The sequence below is a fragment of the Malus sylvestris genome, assembly GCF_916048215.2.
Source record: "Malus sylvestris chromosome 4 unlocalized genomic scaffold, drMalSylv7.2 SUPER_4_unloc_1, whole genome shotgun sequence".
Taxonomy (NCBI): Eukaryota; Viridiplantae; Streptophyta; class Magnoliopsida; order Rosales; family Rosaceae; genus Malus; species Malus sylvestris.
In genome coordinates this window covers 13,974-30,222 of record NW_025920893.1, presented here as the reverse complement: position 1 = coordinate 30,222, position 16,249 = coordinate 13,974, and the positions used below count along the sequence as shown (strand labels likewise).

The following is a 16,249-nucleotide window of genomic DNA, read 5'->3' as shown; positions in this document are numbered from 1 at the left end:
ATCAATAACTTCACAAAGCTTATAATTCACCAAAAAAAAAAAAAAAAACACTAACAATTTCAACTCTATCATTTCAGTAACCTTGTGGTTCATTCGAAGTCTTTTACTGCAAAGAGTGAGCACAATTAATGCACAAATTTTCAAACGAAAAAAACTACATTCAACTCAATAATTTCACAAAGCTTATAATTCACAAAAAACAAAAGAAAAACAATAACAATTTCAACTCTATAATTTCACTAACCTTGTGGCTCATGCAAAGTCTTTTACTGCAAGAAAAAAAAAGAGTGAGCAACAATTAAAATACAAATTTTCAAACAAACAAAAAAACCTACATTCAACTCAATAATTTCACGAACCCCAAAAATTACAGAAAGTAAAGGCAACGGCGGCACTTCTCGGGTCGGGAGGAGGGAGTTCGCCTTAGGCGGGGAGAAGAGATCGAGAGATCGTTTGAGGGGTTTGAGACTGAGATTCTTCCATAAACAATATACCTAGAATTCCCCAAGTTTTCAAATGGAAATTAAACATTTACATAGCTTATATAAAAAGCCAAAATATAAAAATTAATCAAAAGGTTGAGAGAACTCACATCCCAATCACGCTCATTGCTAATATTAACACCCACTGATAGCAGCCCTTGATTTGTGGAATTCCCACGCCCAACTCCATGACCTCTGTCTCTGCCATCCCTCTTTCCCTCACAACCATACCTATTTTGGACCCACCGCTCAATCCTGACACCAACCCTTGATTTGAGGAGGAAAAATCAATCCAACACTTTTTTTGGCAAGCCTCTCTCCTCCCTCTCCCTTCCCCTCCCTGCCAATCCACGCCCATCTCCCTCGTTGTAGCTCTGCAACCCACGTTTTTTGGCAGACCTCCCTCACCCTTCCTCTCCATGACATTCCACACCCTCCTCCCCCATTCCATAAACCCAGCCCAAGCCTTACCCCAACTCTGGCCTCCTCACTTTCTCGAAACCAACTCTCAAACCCTAGAACTCAGCATTCTCACTCTCTCGCAACCCACTTTGAGTGGCACAGATGCAACAACCCTCGCCCTCTCTCCCGCCGTCGCCTAACCCCAAAATCGCGCTCTCCCTCTCTCTCTCTTTCTCTTCCCAAATTGAGCATCACCACTCAATCCCCTTTCTTTCTCTCTCTCGAACTGTACACCCCCTGTGACTCTGTTTGCCTGCAAGCCACATGCCTTCGTCTCACCAAATCCCTATCTCTCTCCCTCTGTGTCTCTCTTCTCTCTCTGCTCGCTCGGTCTCTCTCTCCCGACGGCATGGTCTCACCGAGTCCCACTGTAACTCAGAAAGAAAGGAAATGAAAGTCTCTAACCCACCCAACCCGTTTGAAACCCTACAGACCAAACTAACCATTGCACCCCTGCCTTTCCACGATCATCAACACGCGGCATGAAGATTAGCGGCAGAGAGAGTCAGTGGCAACCTCGTAAATAAAGTGAAATTCGGCTCCAAATACTATTCATTTGTACCGTGCAATTGAAAAGCCTTCTTTAGACTAAAGTAATTATGCTAATAAGGCTACAAGTGTAAACATGTTGAAATTTCTATTATATATTCAAATGATTTATTTAAGTGCTTTCTAAAAAAGTACTTAGGTGCTTCTCTATAAAGTGCTTCTACAACCATGCTTAATTGTAAGTTTTTATGTCAAATGTGGCCACTAGTTAGAAACGTTATCAATTGTCAAAAACCACGTTTAAAGAATTCTTGCATCAAATCCAAAAGAACTTAGACACAACATAAAAATATTACATGCCTATTTGTCAGTTGAAATCAAGATCGCTACGTATTCTTTTGCTACATTTATGGAGACAGAAAATTACAATTACGAAAGAAGAAATTAATTAACACAAAACTCCGTTGCACTCCATAATTACTACTTGGGTTCGATTTTCGCTGAAACAGCGTATCCACCGCTGTAATCAAAGGAGCCGGTGCTGTCATTGAATTCCTTTTTCAGCAAGCCATCGTTGTAGGGATGTTTCGGAGCACCTTTTGATGCTGCAAACTCTGTGGCTAATGAAGATGCTGATGTTGAGTTTATGTTCATCCCATCGTTCTGCAGAATGGTTTCGATAGCCCTCTGTTGACCCTAAAAACTACCAAGCCTACGTGGCGCGCAGACCGAGTAATCTATAAGCTAACTACCAAGCCTACGTCACACTTTCCCCATGGCATGCAGATTGCCAAAAAGTACGGCCACCACCAAATATATATATTAGTCATTCCCACGACATGTCTGCCACATCCATCACCAAGTAAAAAGCCTAGTCTACCTAGGTTTCCTATGATTTAAACTCATCCATGCATGCATCTTGATGGTTGTCACTTAAATCCAATCCTATCCACACATTTCACACGCCAGTTGTGCCGTCATACTTCCAGATATATATCTCATCTTTCATAATAAATCATTATTAAAAGATAATTATGATAAAATCATAACTTTAAAAATCATTATCTTTTAATAATGACCTTTATTTCTTGATCCAATAATCGAGAGCTATGTTCACTCAACAGCCTTGATTGTATGGGCCGATGGTGTAATTTTAGGTCTAAACATTGCCCCTCAGTTTCCTTGAACTTCGGCTCATAAGCCGAATGGTTAAGGAAATTAGCTCAGTCGAAGAAACATATGGTCGAGAAAAATTCAGCTCGCCGAGCTCGGCATGTGTGATATAGGTCGAGGAGGATTGGGGGTAGGGGGCCAAGAAAATTTTTTTAGCCGTTGCATATGAAAATTTGGCCCATCATTCCTGTTTGATATAACTGAGAGCAATATTTTTATATTGCTGTTGGTTATATCCGACAGGAATACTCAAATTTCTGGCCCAGCCCGGGGCTGGCTGGTTGGCTCATTTGGGCCAGCCGGTTGGCCCTTTGGCCTTTTTTGTCCAGTGGGGCCCACGAGCCCTTTGGCCTAACCCTTGGTTGGAGACAGTTTTCGGGTATTTTTCGGCCTTCTGGCCCTATGGACCATTCAGTTGGAGATGGTCTTACGTTCTCTAAAAAAGCTGTGACGAAATTTGGTAAGGATTGGCATGATGCTCTGGTCATCAAACTTCTTGGGCGATCACACACTTATAATTTTTTGTTGAACAGGCTGAGGAAAAAAAGGCAATTAAAATGAGGTATGCAGCTTATTGGCATTGTTCATGATTTTTATATTGTTAAATTTGATTTGGAAGAGGATAAGGAGTTTGTTTTAACTAGTGGACCTTGGATAGTATTTGACGATTCAAATATGTTGTGGGATTATTTGGATTTTGTAGCCGATTGTCATCAATTGCCTTGGTTAATTGTTGGGGATTTTAATATGTTGTGTGTGGAAAATAAACTTGGTGGTGCTCTATTATGCAGATTAAAAGGCTTCAAATCCTGGGTGGATAGGAATTATATGATTGATTTGGGTTTTATTGGTCCTAAATTTACTTGAACTAATAAAAAAGTTTTAGAAAGAATTGATCAAGGGATTTGTAATATGAGTTGGAGGAGCCTTTTCTCTGAAGCTTATGTTCACCATCTCCCGCGAACCAAGTCAGATCATCGTCCTTTTCGTTTTGAAGCTATGTGGTTGAGGCATGAAAATTTCAAGGAGTTTGTTGATGGTTAATGGAGTAATGGTGGAGGTTCGGTTGTTGATAAAACTTGTGCTCTTGTTGAACTGCTTAAGAAGTGGAATATTCAAGTCTTTGGTCATCTCAAATACAGAAAGCGCATACTTCTAGCAAGAATTGATGGGATTCAAAATGCTTTGTGTCGTGGGCCTAATAAATTTCTTTCTAAATTGGAGGATAAGTTGATTTTTGAATATAATGTAGTTCTGAAAAAGGAGGCTATATTTTGGCATCAAAAGTCTCGGTTGAGGTGGCTTCAAGAAAGTGATCGTAATGCAAACTTTTTTCATCTCACTACTTGTAAAGAGGAGGAGAAATAGAATTGAGGGGCTCATTAACAATCAAGGTGCTTGGATAAAGGAGTCTTCTGATCTGAAAAAGTTGGCAGTGGAGTACTTTCAAACTATTTTTTCGCATGGGCAAAAGTCTAAGCAAATGGAATCTCTTCCTAATCTTTTTCTTGATATACATAATAATGATCGTGAAGCTCTTATCAAAGATATCAATATGGTTGAAGTCAAGGAAAGCCTTTTTAATATTGGAGGCTTTAAAGCTCTAGGTATTAAGGGTTTTCCTGCTTGCTTTTATCAAAGTTAGTGGAAAATATGTGCTAATGATATCTTTGAAATGGTATGGAATGCTTTTCAGTCAAGGAGATTGCATGCGAGGTTAAACAATACGCTGATAACTTTGGTCCCTAAAATTGATAATACTCAAAAGATGTTGAATTTTAGACTTATTAGTCTTTGTTGCACTCTTTATAAAGTGCTCTCTAAAATCATTGTTGCTAGAATCAGACCTCTTTTGGCTCATCTGATTAGTCATAATCAGGCTAGTTTTGTTCCTGGTAGACAAATTTATGACAATATCCTTATTGCTCAAGAAATTCTTCACAAGTTCAAAATGTCAAAAGGCCAAAAAGGATTTTTAGCTTGGAAAATTGATCTCTCTAAGGCTTATGACATACTTAATTGGAAGTTTATTGAGTATGTACTGAATGAGGTTAGGTTGCCTTCGAATTTGGTTCAACTTATGATGAAATGTGTATCCACCGTTAAGTACCAAATTTGTTTCAATGGTGAATTAACAGATTGTTTTACTCCTCAAAACGGTATTCGGCAAGGGGATCCTTTGTCACCTTATTTGTTTGTGCTATGTATTGAGATACTCTCTCATTTAATTTCTGCAACTATAAACAGAGGAAGGTGGAAACCTGTTAAGGCTTCTCAATCTGGACCTAGGGTCTCTCATCTCTTTTTCGCTGATGATTTAATTTTGTTTTCTGAAGCTACTCCAAAGCAAGCAAGATTAATGAAAAGGTGCCTTGAAAAATTTTGCAAAGCTTTCGGTCAAGCTATTAACTTTGAAAAATCTATTCTTTATTGTTCTCCAAACACGTCCAGGGTTGTTGTTAGTAGTATTAGTGCAATTTGTGGTTCTCCTGTCTCTGAGAGTCTTGGGAATTATTTAGGAATGCCTCTAATTTAGACTAAAGTTTCAAAGGCTACTTATTTGGGCGTTATTGATAAAGTTCAGAAGAGGTTGGCAACTTGGAAGAGCAAGGTATTGTCCATGGTTGGAAGAATTACCTTAATTCAAGTTGTTACCTCGTCCATACTAGTTTATGCCATGCAAATGACCAAGCTTCCTGCTAGTGTGTGTGAAGAGTTAGACAAGTTGAACAGGGATTTTTTTTTGGGGGATACATATCAAAAGAAAAAAGTTCATCTGTGCCAACGGAGTATGGTTTGCAGACTTAAAAGTAAGCGTGGTTTGGGGATTAAGAGAGCTTGTGTAATGAATCAAGCTCTTTTGGCCAAGTTAGGGTGGAGGATTCATGCTAAGGACTTTGGTCTTTGGTCTCAAATTTATCAGGCCAAGTATTTGAAAAGGTTATTCTATTTTAGACCCCAAAATTCATGAAAGAACTGAGTTTTCTTATTCTTGGAAATGAATTATGTATGGAGCTAATCTTCTTAAAAAGGGCATGACTTGGAGAATTGGCAATGGTGAGAGTGTGAAATTTTGGAAGGATTCATCGGTCTTAAATGTCCCTTTAATTGAAACTATTGATGTTGCTAATATCTCCAATATTGATTGTGCTGTCTCTGAGTTTTTAAGTAATGGTTGGTGGGATCTTGAAAAGCTCAGAGATGTGTTGCCAAAGGATATGGTTGAAAAAGTTATATGTCGGCCTACATGTACTACTGGTGCAGGTATGGATAAAATTATTTGGAGATGTGTTTCAAATGGAGTTTTTATTATTAAGTCAGCTTATAATCTTTTCTTTGATGGAGAGGATTTGCCTGATTCTTGCTGGGATTTTATTTGGAAAATTAATGTTCCACCTAAGCTAAAAGTTTTTCTTTGGTTGATGAGTAAAGGGATATTGCTTTCTAATGAGCAGCGAGTTAGAAGACAAATAACTTCTGGTTCTTCTTGTATGATTTGTTGTAACAACCTGTCGTGGATTTATTTATGAATTTTACGGAACGAATGGGTATTTCTGTAATTTTATGAAAAAGGGGATATTTTATTTGGGATTGCTTTAAAACCTTAAAGGGTGAGCCGGGTGGGACCCTTTTTCTTTTTGGTTCCCCGGTTTCCCTTCCCTTATGGCTACCAAGTCTTCTCTTTTTCTCCCCCTTCTTCTCTGTTCTCTTCCCGGCTCTCTCTTCACTGTCTCCCCCGAAACTCTCTCTTGACCTCACCTTTCTCTCCTCACCGGCGAACTCACACACATACAAACATTCATACACACGGGCAACAACCATCACACCACCGTCACAACCAATCGGACCCTCCTGTCTCTCCGACAAGGTAAGTCGAACTCACCTCTAAATCTTCCTAAGTCGGGTTAAGAAAAGTGATAAGGTAGCTTTTGAGACGTTTTGGGATGTTTTTGGACGCAGGAATACCCGGGGAAAACTCTTTCTAGTTTTCCGGCGAAGGTCCGTGAATCTCAGGCTATTTGCCAGCCAATCCCGACCTCGACACAATCTCATCTTGGTACTACTCGAATCCTCACTCTTTTATCTTCATTTTGGTATATTATATGGTGACCTTTAGTTGAGTCTCAGGCCTTTGGGCCATGGAGCAAGCCCTATTGGCTAACTTAAAACCCTTTAACCCAACCCAAAACAGTGGGCCGGGCTTAAAGCCTAAACTCATCTAAGCCTTCAACCCAACCATGTGGCATGTTGACCCAACCCGTGAGACCGGCTGTTGACCTGACGAAATATTCTCTGGAATATTCCGTTAGGGAATATTTCGTGGAATATGTTAGGTAATATTCTTTGAAATATTCCCGTGTTGACTTTTTGTTGACTTTTTCGAAATTTACCCGGGACCTTTCTTAGGATAATTCAACGTCTTGAATCCGTTTCAGACATCTGTTTTTCGAAATTCAATTGTATAGTATAGTTTTATTAATTGGGACCTTGTATGTGCTTAGGGGCAATTGTTATGGCGTTTTCGTCTTCGCTAGTTTGCGTAGCACTTCGGCGGTAAAGTATTTGTGAGTTGACTCCTTCTAAAATGAATGTTTTAATAGTAGAAATGCATATATGAAAAGCATGATATAATGATTACGTTTTATGAAATGTTTTATGAGATATTATGCTATACTAAGAATATTTTGGAATACCATATTTTATTGAATTAGTGTTCTTTGTAGTATATCTGATGGATGGCGATTTACTACTTACGAACATGTTTTTACGCACCACCCTCTTTATAGTATATGATGGATGACTATATACTATGAAGTGGCTTTGAGTTATATGATATATGATTTTTGAGAATATTATGTTCAATGTTTTGTGTGTATCTAGTGGTCACTGTTCCGCCTACGGGCGAGGATTTGTTATTGGCTACGGGCCAAGAGAAATAATTTCTAGCTTCGGGCTGAGAGACATAGAGCTGACTGTAATACCCTAAAAATTTTAAAATATATGTTTATGAGGAAAAATTTATCAAAAAGGGGAAAAGATGAAAATACCTTTAGTTGGCTAAATTGAATTTTTCGAGGATATATTTTATCATATTTCTTGAAATATCTGGATAGAGGACAATTCCACGAGCGTGTAGGCAAAACCCGTTTGTGAAACGGAGTTATAACGAAGAAGTTATTAACGATTGAAGTTGAGGGCAAAATAATCATGTTGCCATTTATTTTGGAAGGCTCCAGAAAATCTAGAGCAACGGGAGTGTCACGTGAAAGGCAGTGAGAGGGTGGAGAGCACGGGACCAATCAGGGAAGAAGGAAATGAGGGAAATGAGAGAAGGAAATAGGGGGAAAGAACCAGGTCTTCCTTCAACGCATTTTCTCCATATTTTTTGATGGTTTTGCCATCAGATTTCCCATGAATTGGACCGAGCCACAACTCCCAATCATCATCTAGCCTTTCCCTCTTCCATTTCCACCCAAATTTAGAAGAAAATTGGTTGTAAATGGGTGAAGAACGTCGGTGGGTGCGACGGCTTCGTGAGATGATTCCTCAAATCTTGAAGCTATTTCCTACAATTACCACCACCAAAACACTTTTCTAGTGGCCAGGAACAAAGCCCAAACATTGGTTTGGGCGGTGGAGCACCGAAGGTGACGGATTGAAACCACCCATTTTTAGGGTTTCCGACTGGTTCGAGTGAAATTGAGGTGTTTCCCAGCCGAATTGCACTTCAGCCCTGGTATGAAAGTTGTTCCACTCACTGAACTCTACTTGCCTGTGAAATTTGGAAATTTTTAGAGTTCGTCGGAATTTGGGGTTTCCGTTCGCCGGAAACCACCACGTGTGGCGGCGCGTGGTGCAGCCATCATAAAATAATTGAGATTAATCTTTTATTGAAAATTGGCTAAGAAAAGGAATTCGAGCATATCTTAGTAATTAGCTTCCGAAGTAAATTTTGGGTCGTGACACTGGCATTGGGTCGGGAGAAAATAATCTCTGGCTTCGGGCGCAGAGACATGGTTGTTGGCTGAGAGACGGGAGATATTGTTATTGGATACCACTATTTAGCACACTATACAAGATATGTTTTATGAAATGTTTTATGGCATGCTAGGGTTTTCGGAAACCTATAACATATTATGCTATTAGTTTTTATAAAACTTTGGGGGTTAGTATGTTGTTAACTGTTTCAGTATTATATATATATATATATATATATATATATATATATATATATATATATATATCAACTTGGACCACTCATGTTTGTTTTGCGCCCCCTCAGGATTTAGAATCGAGGCGTACAATCCCGACATCAAGGCACTTCCGCATCGACATCTTCGAGTCCTCTCGGTGTAGGACCCACTCCCTTGTCCATTCAATTTTATATTATTTGTTTTAGTGTTCTAGTTAGTCATATGCTCTGAACAAGTTCCTTAAATGTATATTCATTACCTTTAAAATTCTATTATTTTATTCATATTTTTGGTTCTCATGCATTTTAATATGGCTTCGTCACTTTCGAGTGTCGACCAGCACATGCCTACCTTGGTGTTCGAGGAATATTAGGGTCGGGCGTGTCACTTATTGTGGACCAATTAAATCTATTGCTCATATTTTTAAAGATTGTTCCAGAGCTGTGTGTATTTGGGAAAGTATGGGAGTTCCAAGGCAACTGAGGAATACCCAAAATCTTGAGTTTAAGGCTTGGCTGCTGGCAAATTTGAAAGTAAGTTCAAAATGGACCAATGAGGGTGCTTGGTGTACTCTTTTCCTTTTTATTTGCTGGTATATTTAGAAATGGAGAAACAAGTAGATTTTGTATGTCAATTTTGTCATGCCTATGGATCCAAAAACGATCATCGTGAGAGATGTGGCTGAATGGTTGAAGGCTTGTGTGAAGTCTTCCGTTAATCTTGTCAAGAGGCAAATTTCACTCTCTTGGGATCATCCTGATGTAGGTTGGTGTAAGGTAAATGTGGATAGATCTAGAAGGACAAATTCTAGTCGAATTGGGGCTGGTGGTGTACTAAGAGATCATAATGGCAACTGGTTAAGTGGCTTTGCTACGTATTTAGGACAAGGGCAAGTTTGTGATGCTGAATTATGGAGTTTATACATTGGTTTACAACTTGCTATTGATAAAGGTGCTACTGATCTTCATATTGAGATGGATTCCAAGGCTATTATTATGTTGTTGAAGCAAACTCAAGTTGATAATTTCCATCATTTAGAGACAATTATGCATAGCTACAGATTAATGATGAGACAATTGAGGAGGTGTGAATTGAATCACATTTACAGAGAGAAGAATATTATGGCGGATTAGTTGGCTAACTGGAGTTATAATATGGATATTGGTGTTCTTGTTTTTGATATGCCTCCCGTTTGGATTAGATCAGCTCTCATTGATGATGTTGCTGGAGTCCCTCAGACTCGTTTTGTTGTTGTTTTGTAGTTCTCTTTGGGTTGTAATCCCCCTTCTTGACAAAAAAATAAAATAAAATAAAATTCCATCCCTAATCAAGATTGAGCTAAACAAAATAACTGACATTGCAAAAATAAAACATGTTTTATGCATATTTTTATAATTAGACATCAAATTTGTTTTGTGTTGCTCAGTTCATAATATAATGCAAACATAATGCTGGTATGAAAGAGGAACAATCACACTCACAAGGATCTTAACTCAGAGAGCCCTTCGATGTCGCCTTCAATTTTCCCTTCCATGTTCATTCCTGATAATCCCCTGCACAGTGAACATCAGAAGAGGTTTTGGTTCAAAATCGATTAAGAAAGTAAGCGAGAATGCTCGTAATTACAACGATCACATTAAAATTCGAAGATGAACAACACTCATAATTTAGTCACCCTCGAACCGTTGCAAGTGATGCCCTCCTAGCGCTCCCCATATGGATCGTTTGACTTGCCCAGCTAAGTGGACTTGCTCCATGTCTGCCTCAAGGATTGGAGTGCATTACCTAGATCAACACACATATAAATCAATCAACTACCCTTAATAGGAACAATGAGGGTTTAGAACGAAATTTAACCAAAACTTCAAAATAATTCACATTAGACGAAAATTAAATAGACTAATCGCTAAGTACACTGTAACGACCCGTCTCATATATTATGTAATGGGAGGGCAATTTCATAATTTCATTATGGGTGAGAGATTTTGTTTTAAATTAGGGTTGATGATTGGTCTTAATTGGAGAGCCACTTAGGGCCCACTCTTACAAATTTGTCCCCCGACCTACTATTCCCTATCCCTCTTTTTCTTCCCGACCCGTGACTTAAGACCCAACCTAAAACCAACCCAAACCTTGGGCCTTTGTGACCCAAGCCCAAATTTGTATCAAACCCAACCCAGGTTCAACCCAATAACCTAACCCTTGGGCCATGCAATCGGCCCAAACCCAAAGCCCAATCTACTACCCATTAGCTTAGGCCCTAACCCACTAACCTAACCCTAACCTAAGTCCAAAACCCTAAACCCTAACCGGATCCAACTTAACCCATTTGACCCGAACCTGTTTGACTAATCCATTTGACCGTTGACTTCTGATCATCGCTGACCATTGACTGGACAACGTTGACTTTTTCGGATTTTGTCCGAGACCCTTCCTAGACTAAATTCGACGTCCTAAATTCGTTTTCGACGTCCGTTTTCCCAAATTCAATCGTTTTAGTATATTTTTATTAATTGATACCCTTATGTGCTTAGGTGCAATTGTTAGTGGTGTTTCCATCCACGCTTGTTTGCACGGCTCTTCGCTAACGGTGTAAGGTAAGTGGACCCCTTCCAAAATGCATATTTTAATTTTTAGAAATGCATACATGAAAAACATGATTTAATGGCTACGTTTTATGAAAAATTTATGAGTAAATTAGTTTCATGCTTTACGAATTACCATGCTTTATCGATTTTACATTCTTCGTAGTATATATGATTGATGACTATATACTACGTATAGGTTTTACGATATGACGTTTTAGCTACTGAACTCCAATTAAAATAGATATATATATAGATATTAGAAATATTATGTTAATGTCCTTACGTACTTACTTAGTGGTTATTCGAATATTACTGCTTATGGGCAAACGATACTTATATGATTGCCTACAGCCAGGTGTGGTTGGATACATATGATTGGCTATGGCCGGGTGTGGGTTGGATATATATATATATATATATATATATATATATATATATATATATATGATTGGCTACGGTCGGGTGTGGGTTGGATACATATGATGGCCCGGTATGGGTTGGATGCATATGATTGGCTTCGGCCGGGTGTTTGGTTGGTGCCTACAGGCGGGAGATATATGATTGGCTTCGGTCAGGCATGTGTAGGGCCTAAAGACGAATGATATTTATATTGGCTTTAGCCGGGCATGTGTAGGGCCTACAGGCGGAAGATATTTATATTGGCTTCGATCGGGAGATGTAGTGCCTACAGGCAAATGATACTGCCTATGGGCAAATGATCTACCTACGAGCACGTGATGTAGAACCTTCAGATGACTGAAGAAGTGTTCTATATGCCTTCGGGCGAATGAAATATTATATATATGTATATATATATATATACACACACCACTACTAAGCACACTATATATAATATATGTTTTATGAATGTTTTTATGGCATGCTAGGGTTTTGGAAAATCTATTATATATTATGCTATTGAGTTTTCATAAACTTTGGAGGTTAGTACGTTGTTGAATAACTATTTTTGTACTACTTATATATATCAACTTGGTCCACTCATGTTTTGTTTTGCACCACCTCAGGACTTAGAATCGAGGCGTACAATCCTGGTGTCAAGGGACTCCCGCATTGACATCTTCGAGTCCTCTCAGTGTAGGACCCATCTCTTTGTTCATTCAATTTTATATTATTCTTTTTTAGTGTCTAGGATTAATTGTATGCTTTGAACACGTTCCTCAATTGCATAAGCATTGTAATTAAATTTATAATTTTTATTTATATTCGTTACTTCACATGCATGTTAGTATGGCTTCGTCACCTTCAAGTGTCGGCCAGAACGTGCCTACCTCGGGTATTTGGAAGATATCGGGGTCGGGCGTGTCAACACACACGAAAGAATCTACACCAAGGTGGCATCCCAAACCAATCACATTGTGTCATCCGTTTTTACTTTCCCATATAATAATAGATAATTGATTTGGAATATCGTCACGGAGAATAGGAAGATGAACATGATATCACAAAAAACCTATCAAGTCAACGGATATGATGGTAGCTTTGAAATTGTAGACCAAAAGTAGAAACTACACAAAACCCAATTTTCCCATGAATTAAGAGATCAATATTGTGGAGCCAAAAATAATCACAAGGCGACACGTGAATTTTTTAGTAAAAGATGACCAAACTACCCTTGAGGCACACTGGGATTCCTACATGCAAGCAGCTCAAAAATGCTCCAAAAAGGTAACAATTCAATATTCATCTCATCAAATCCCGTAACCTCCAAAATATTTATTCCAAAATTATATTAATTGGTTAATTAATGGATTAATTACCCAATTAATCCATTCAACATCAATTAAAACATCCAAATAACCACAACATATATCCCACTCAATCCCAAAACTAATGATTGACCGGCCACCCCCTTTCTCCCTAGCTTTTCACACTTTTTCCATTTTATTACCCTATTTACACAACTATTCAATTTTGTAACCTCCTATTTATTTCTTTTATACTTAATTAGCCAATAAATTGGCTAATTAAGCCAAAACTATAACCACCAAAACCCATTAGTGGCCGGTCACACCTTGAGAAAATTGGGCAAAGCCTAACCCTATAAATAGGCACTCATTCTCACCAAAAAGCTATTCCAACACTTTGGCAAAAATCCCAAAATTCTCTAAACACTCTTTCTCTCTAAATTCTAACTTTGGCATCGGAGGTTCTTCGGCCAAAGCCCTCCATTCATCGTGGGCGCGTAAGACTCTTGGCCTTAACCTAAGGTGTTAATTGTTTTGTAGGCGTAAAATTGTCCAAGATCAAGGAGGAAAAAATTTGCATCCACAAATATATATATATATATATATATATATATATATATATTGATATTTAAGACTATACATACCATCATCCGGGTGTGTAGAAGAAGAGATCACATGAATTCCAGAGAACCAGAAAGCCAGAAAGAGCAACAGCAGCCGCATGGTTGCCTTGGGAAATTTGTGTGTGAATCTGTGAGACCGATCAGCTAGTAAGCAGAGGCCAAAAAGCACATTTGTACAAAATTTTACTTCCTTGAAATGTCAAAAAAAGCACTTTTCAAACATATCTTCTTCCACTGCATACCAACTACTACACCACTTGGATGGTTGGAATTTTATTTAATGAAGAAAATTAAGAGTCCCACGCATGCATGTACATGCCAAACCTCCAAGTTCCCACCAAGCAACCAAAAAAGTGCTTTTTTTGGAAGCTCTGCTTATTTCTGAGCAATGAAGCTGGATTTCCTGAGTTGGGTTCTTTCAACTGTATCCAAAAAAATACCCTGCAGGCTACAATATCTTGAGAGAGAGAAACTAGAGAGAGAGAAAGGTTTACGGCTGGCTTTTTTCTGTTTCTTTTAAATGATTAAGCCTTGTCTTAGAAGCCAAAGCAATTTGATTATGTTGTGCTAGGATAGCACCAAACCCGTTGGAACCAACTCAAGCTAACCCACAAGAAATTTATCAAATGAAATGCAAGAACAAAATATTAAAGACACCAAGATTTTAACGAGGTTGCTCAACAGTCAGTGTAACTGGAGTACGTCCTCGGAGCAGTAGGAGCTCACTCAATAATCCACTATTAACCAAATGGGAGTTTACAAAGTGTTGGCAATCTCACAACCCAAAACCCCAATACACCCAATAACTCTCACTCACCAAAGAAACAAATAGAGAGGGAAATATAGTGAATAATTTCCTCTCTATACAAAGCTCAAAGCTAATACACAAATACAACTTTGATTGAGTGAGTACCAACAAAGAAAGAAAATCACCTTTCTTTCTTCTCTTCAAAATGGGGCTGCAGCACCTCTGTTTTTGCTCTATATTTTCTGCTGCGTTTTTTTCTTCTTCTATGGCTTCATTACAACTCTTCATCAAAAGTTGCAATTACTTCTCATTCAAAACCTCATCCGTGGCTTTTCATAGGCCAAATAAAAAACAAAGGACTTTAGACAAAGTTCCATGTTTTCCTCCCCAAAACATGGAAGGGACATAATCAAGTTGTCTTTTTTTTCTTTATAATTTTTTATAGCCAAAAGTTGGCCACTTGGCCACATACTCCAATTATTCAACAATCTCCACTTTGGCCAAGTTCAGAAAAACGCCATGATAAGCCAACCAACACAATTAACACACAACATCACTCCCAAACACTAGCAAGAGAACAACTCATGTCGAGTCAAATGCTCCAAAACTCCTACTGCTCAACGCCTTCTTTATATAGGCATAATGTGAGCCAAGTTCAAACAGTGAACAAACTTGGCTACACCAACAACCTTAGTCAACATATCAGCGGGGTTGTCTTTAGTTGGAATCTTCTGGAGAATGATTTCCCCTTCACCAACAATTTCACGAACAAAGTGATAACGCACATCTATGTGCTTGGTCCTCGCATGATGAACCTGATACTTAGCCAAATAAATGGCACTCTGACTATCACAATGTACCTCCACCTGCTTCTGATCAACCCCCAAATCTCTGATCAGCCCATGTATCCAAATGGCCTCCTTTATAGCTTTAGCAACTGCCATATATTCAGCCTCTGTAGTAGACAAGGCAACAGACGACTGCAAAATGGACCTCTAACAAACTGGCCCTTTAGCCATAGTAAACACATAGCCTGTAGTAGACTTCCTTCCATCCAGATCACCTGCATAATCTGAATCAACATAACCAACTGCAAAATGACCAATACCAGAGTCATCTATCTCAAAGCATAAATCAACATCTCGAGTACCATGGAGATATCTCAATATCCACTTAGCTGCTTGCCAATGCTCTTTACCTGGATTATGCATATATCGACTCACCATGCCAACTGCATGAGCAATATCTGGTCTAGAGCATACCATTGCATACATCAAACTACCAACCAAATTTGCATATGGTATATTTTTCATTTGCAGCTTCTCTTTATCAGTTTTAGGACACTGTAGAGAACTCAATTTAAAATGAGGAGCCAAAGGGGTACTAACCGGTTTGGTTGAATCATGAACTCCAAACTTCCGAATCAACTTCTCAAGGTATTGTCTTTGATTCAAACTGACCAAACCCTTCTCTCTATCTCTAATGATCTCCATGCCAAGGATCTTCTTTGCTTCACCAAGATCCTTCATCTCAAACTCATTCTTCATTTGTTTCTTCAATTTCTCAATCTCTTCAACATTCTTTGAGGCAATCAACATATATCAATAAATAAATGAAAGACCCATCTTGCAACTTCTTGAAGTACACACAATGATCATATTGACTTCTAGAATAATTTTGGCCTCTCATAAATTTATCAAACCTCAAATACCATTGCCTTGGAGATTGCTTCAAGCCATAAAGTGATTTCTTCAATTTGCAAAACAAATTCTCCTTCCCTTTCA

General features: G+C 38.5%; 2 protein-coding genes across 3 annotated transcripts in view; both read right to left on the bottom strand.

Annotated features, from left to right (window-relative positions):
- The window catches only part of LOC126612788 (leucine-rich repeat receptor protein kinase HPCA1-like), a 79,897-nt gene extending 65,716 nt beyond the window's left edge, over positions 1 to 14,181 (bottom strand). The window contains exons 1-2 of one of the 2 annotated variants that reach the window (XM_050281147.1): positions 13,960 to 14,181; positions 13,739 to 13,845 (exon numbers count right to left, since the gene is read on the bottom strand). In XM_050281147.1, coding sequence (XP_050137104.1) covers positions 13,739 to 13,817 — 79 coding nt within the window. In that variant the 5' untranslated portion in view covers positions 13,818 to 13,845; positions 13,960 to 14,181. The remainder of the gene's footprint in view (positions 1 to 13,738; positions 13,846 to 13,959) is intronic. The other variant, XM_050281146.1, reaches the window with a different exon arrangement.
- Positions 343 to 1,205, bottom strand: LOC126612791 (uncharacterized). The gene is made up of 2 exons (XM_050281149.1): positions 593 to 1,205; positions 343 to 494 (listed from the first exon to the last, which is right to left on the bottom strand). The coding sequence occupies exons 1-2, from the start codon at positions 931 to 933 to the stop codon at positions 368 to 370; spliced, it is 468 nt and encodes a 155-aa protein (XP_050137106.1). The 5' UTR covers positions 934 to 1,205; the 3' UTR covers positions 343 to 367.
- Positions 14,182 to 16,249: the final 2,068 nt, after the last annotated feature.

Bases quoted from the DNA above. Each gene is read 5' to 3' on its own strand.
- LOC126612791 (XM_050281149.1), bottom strand. From the start codon at position 933: ATGGAATGGGGGAGGAGGGTGTGGAATGTCATGGAGAGGAAGGGTGAG. The intron at 495-592 runs GTGAGTTCTCTC...GGGGAATTCTAG, and splicing joins GCAATGAGCGTGATTGGGAT to GTATATTGTTTATGGAAGAA.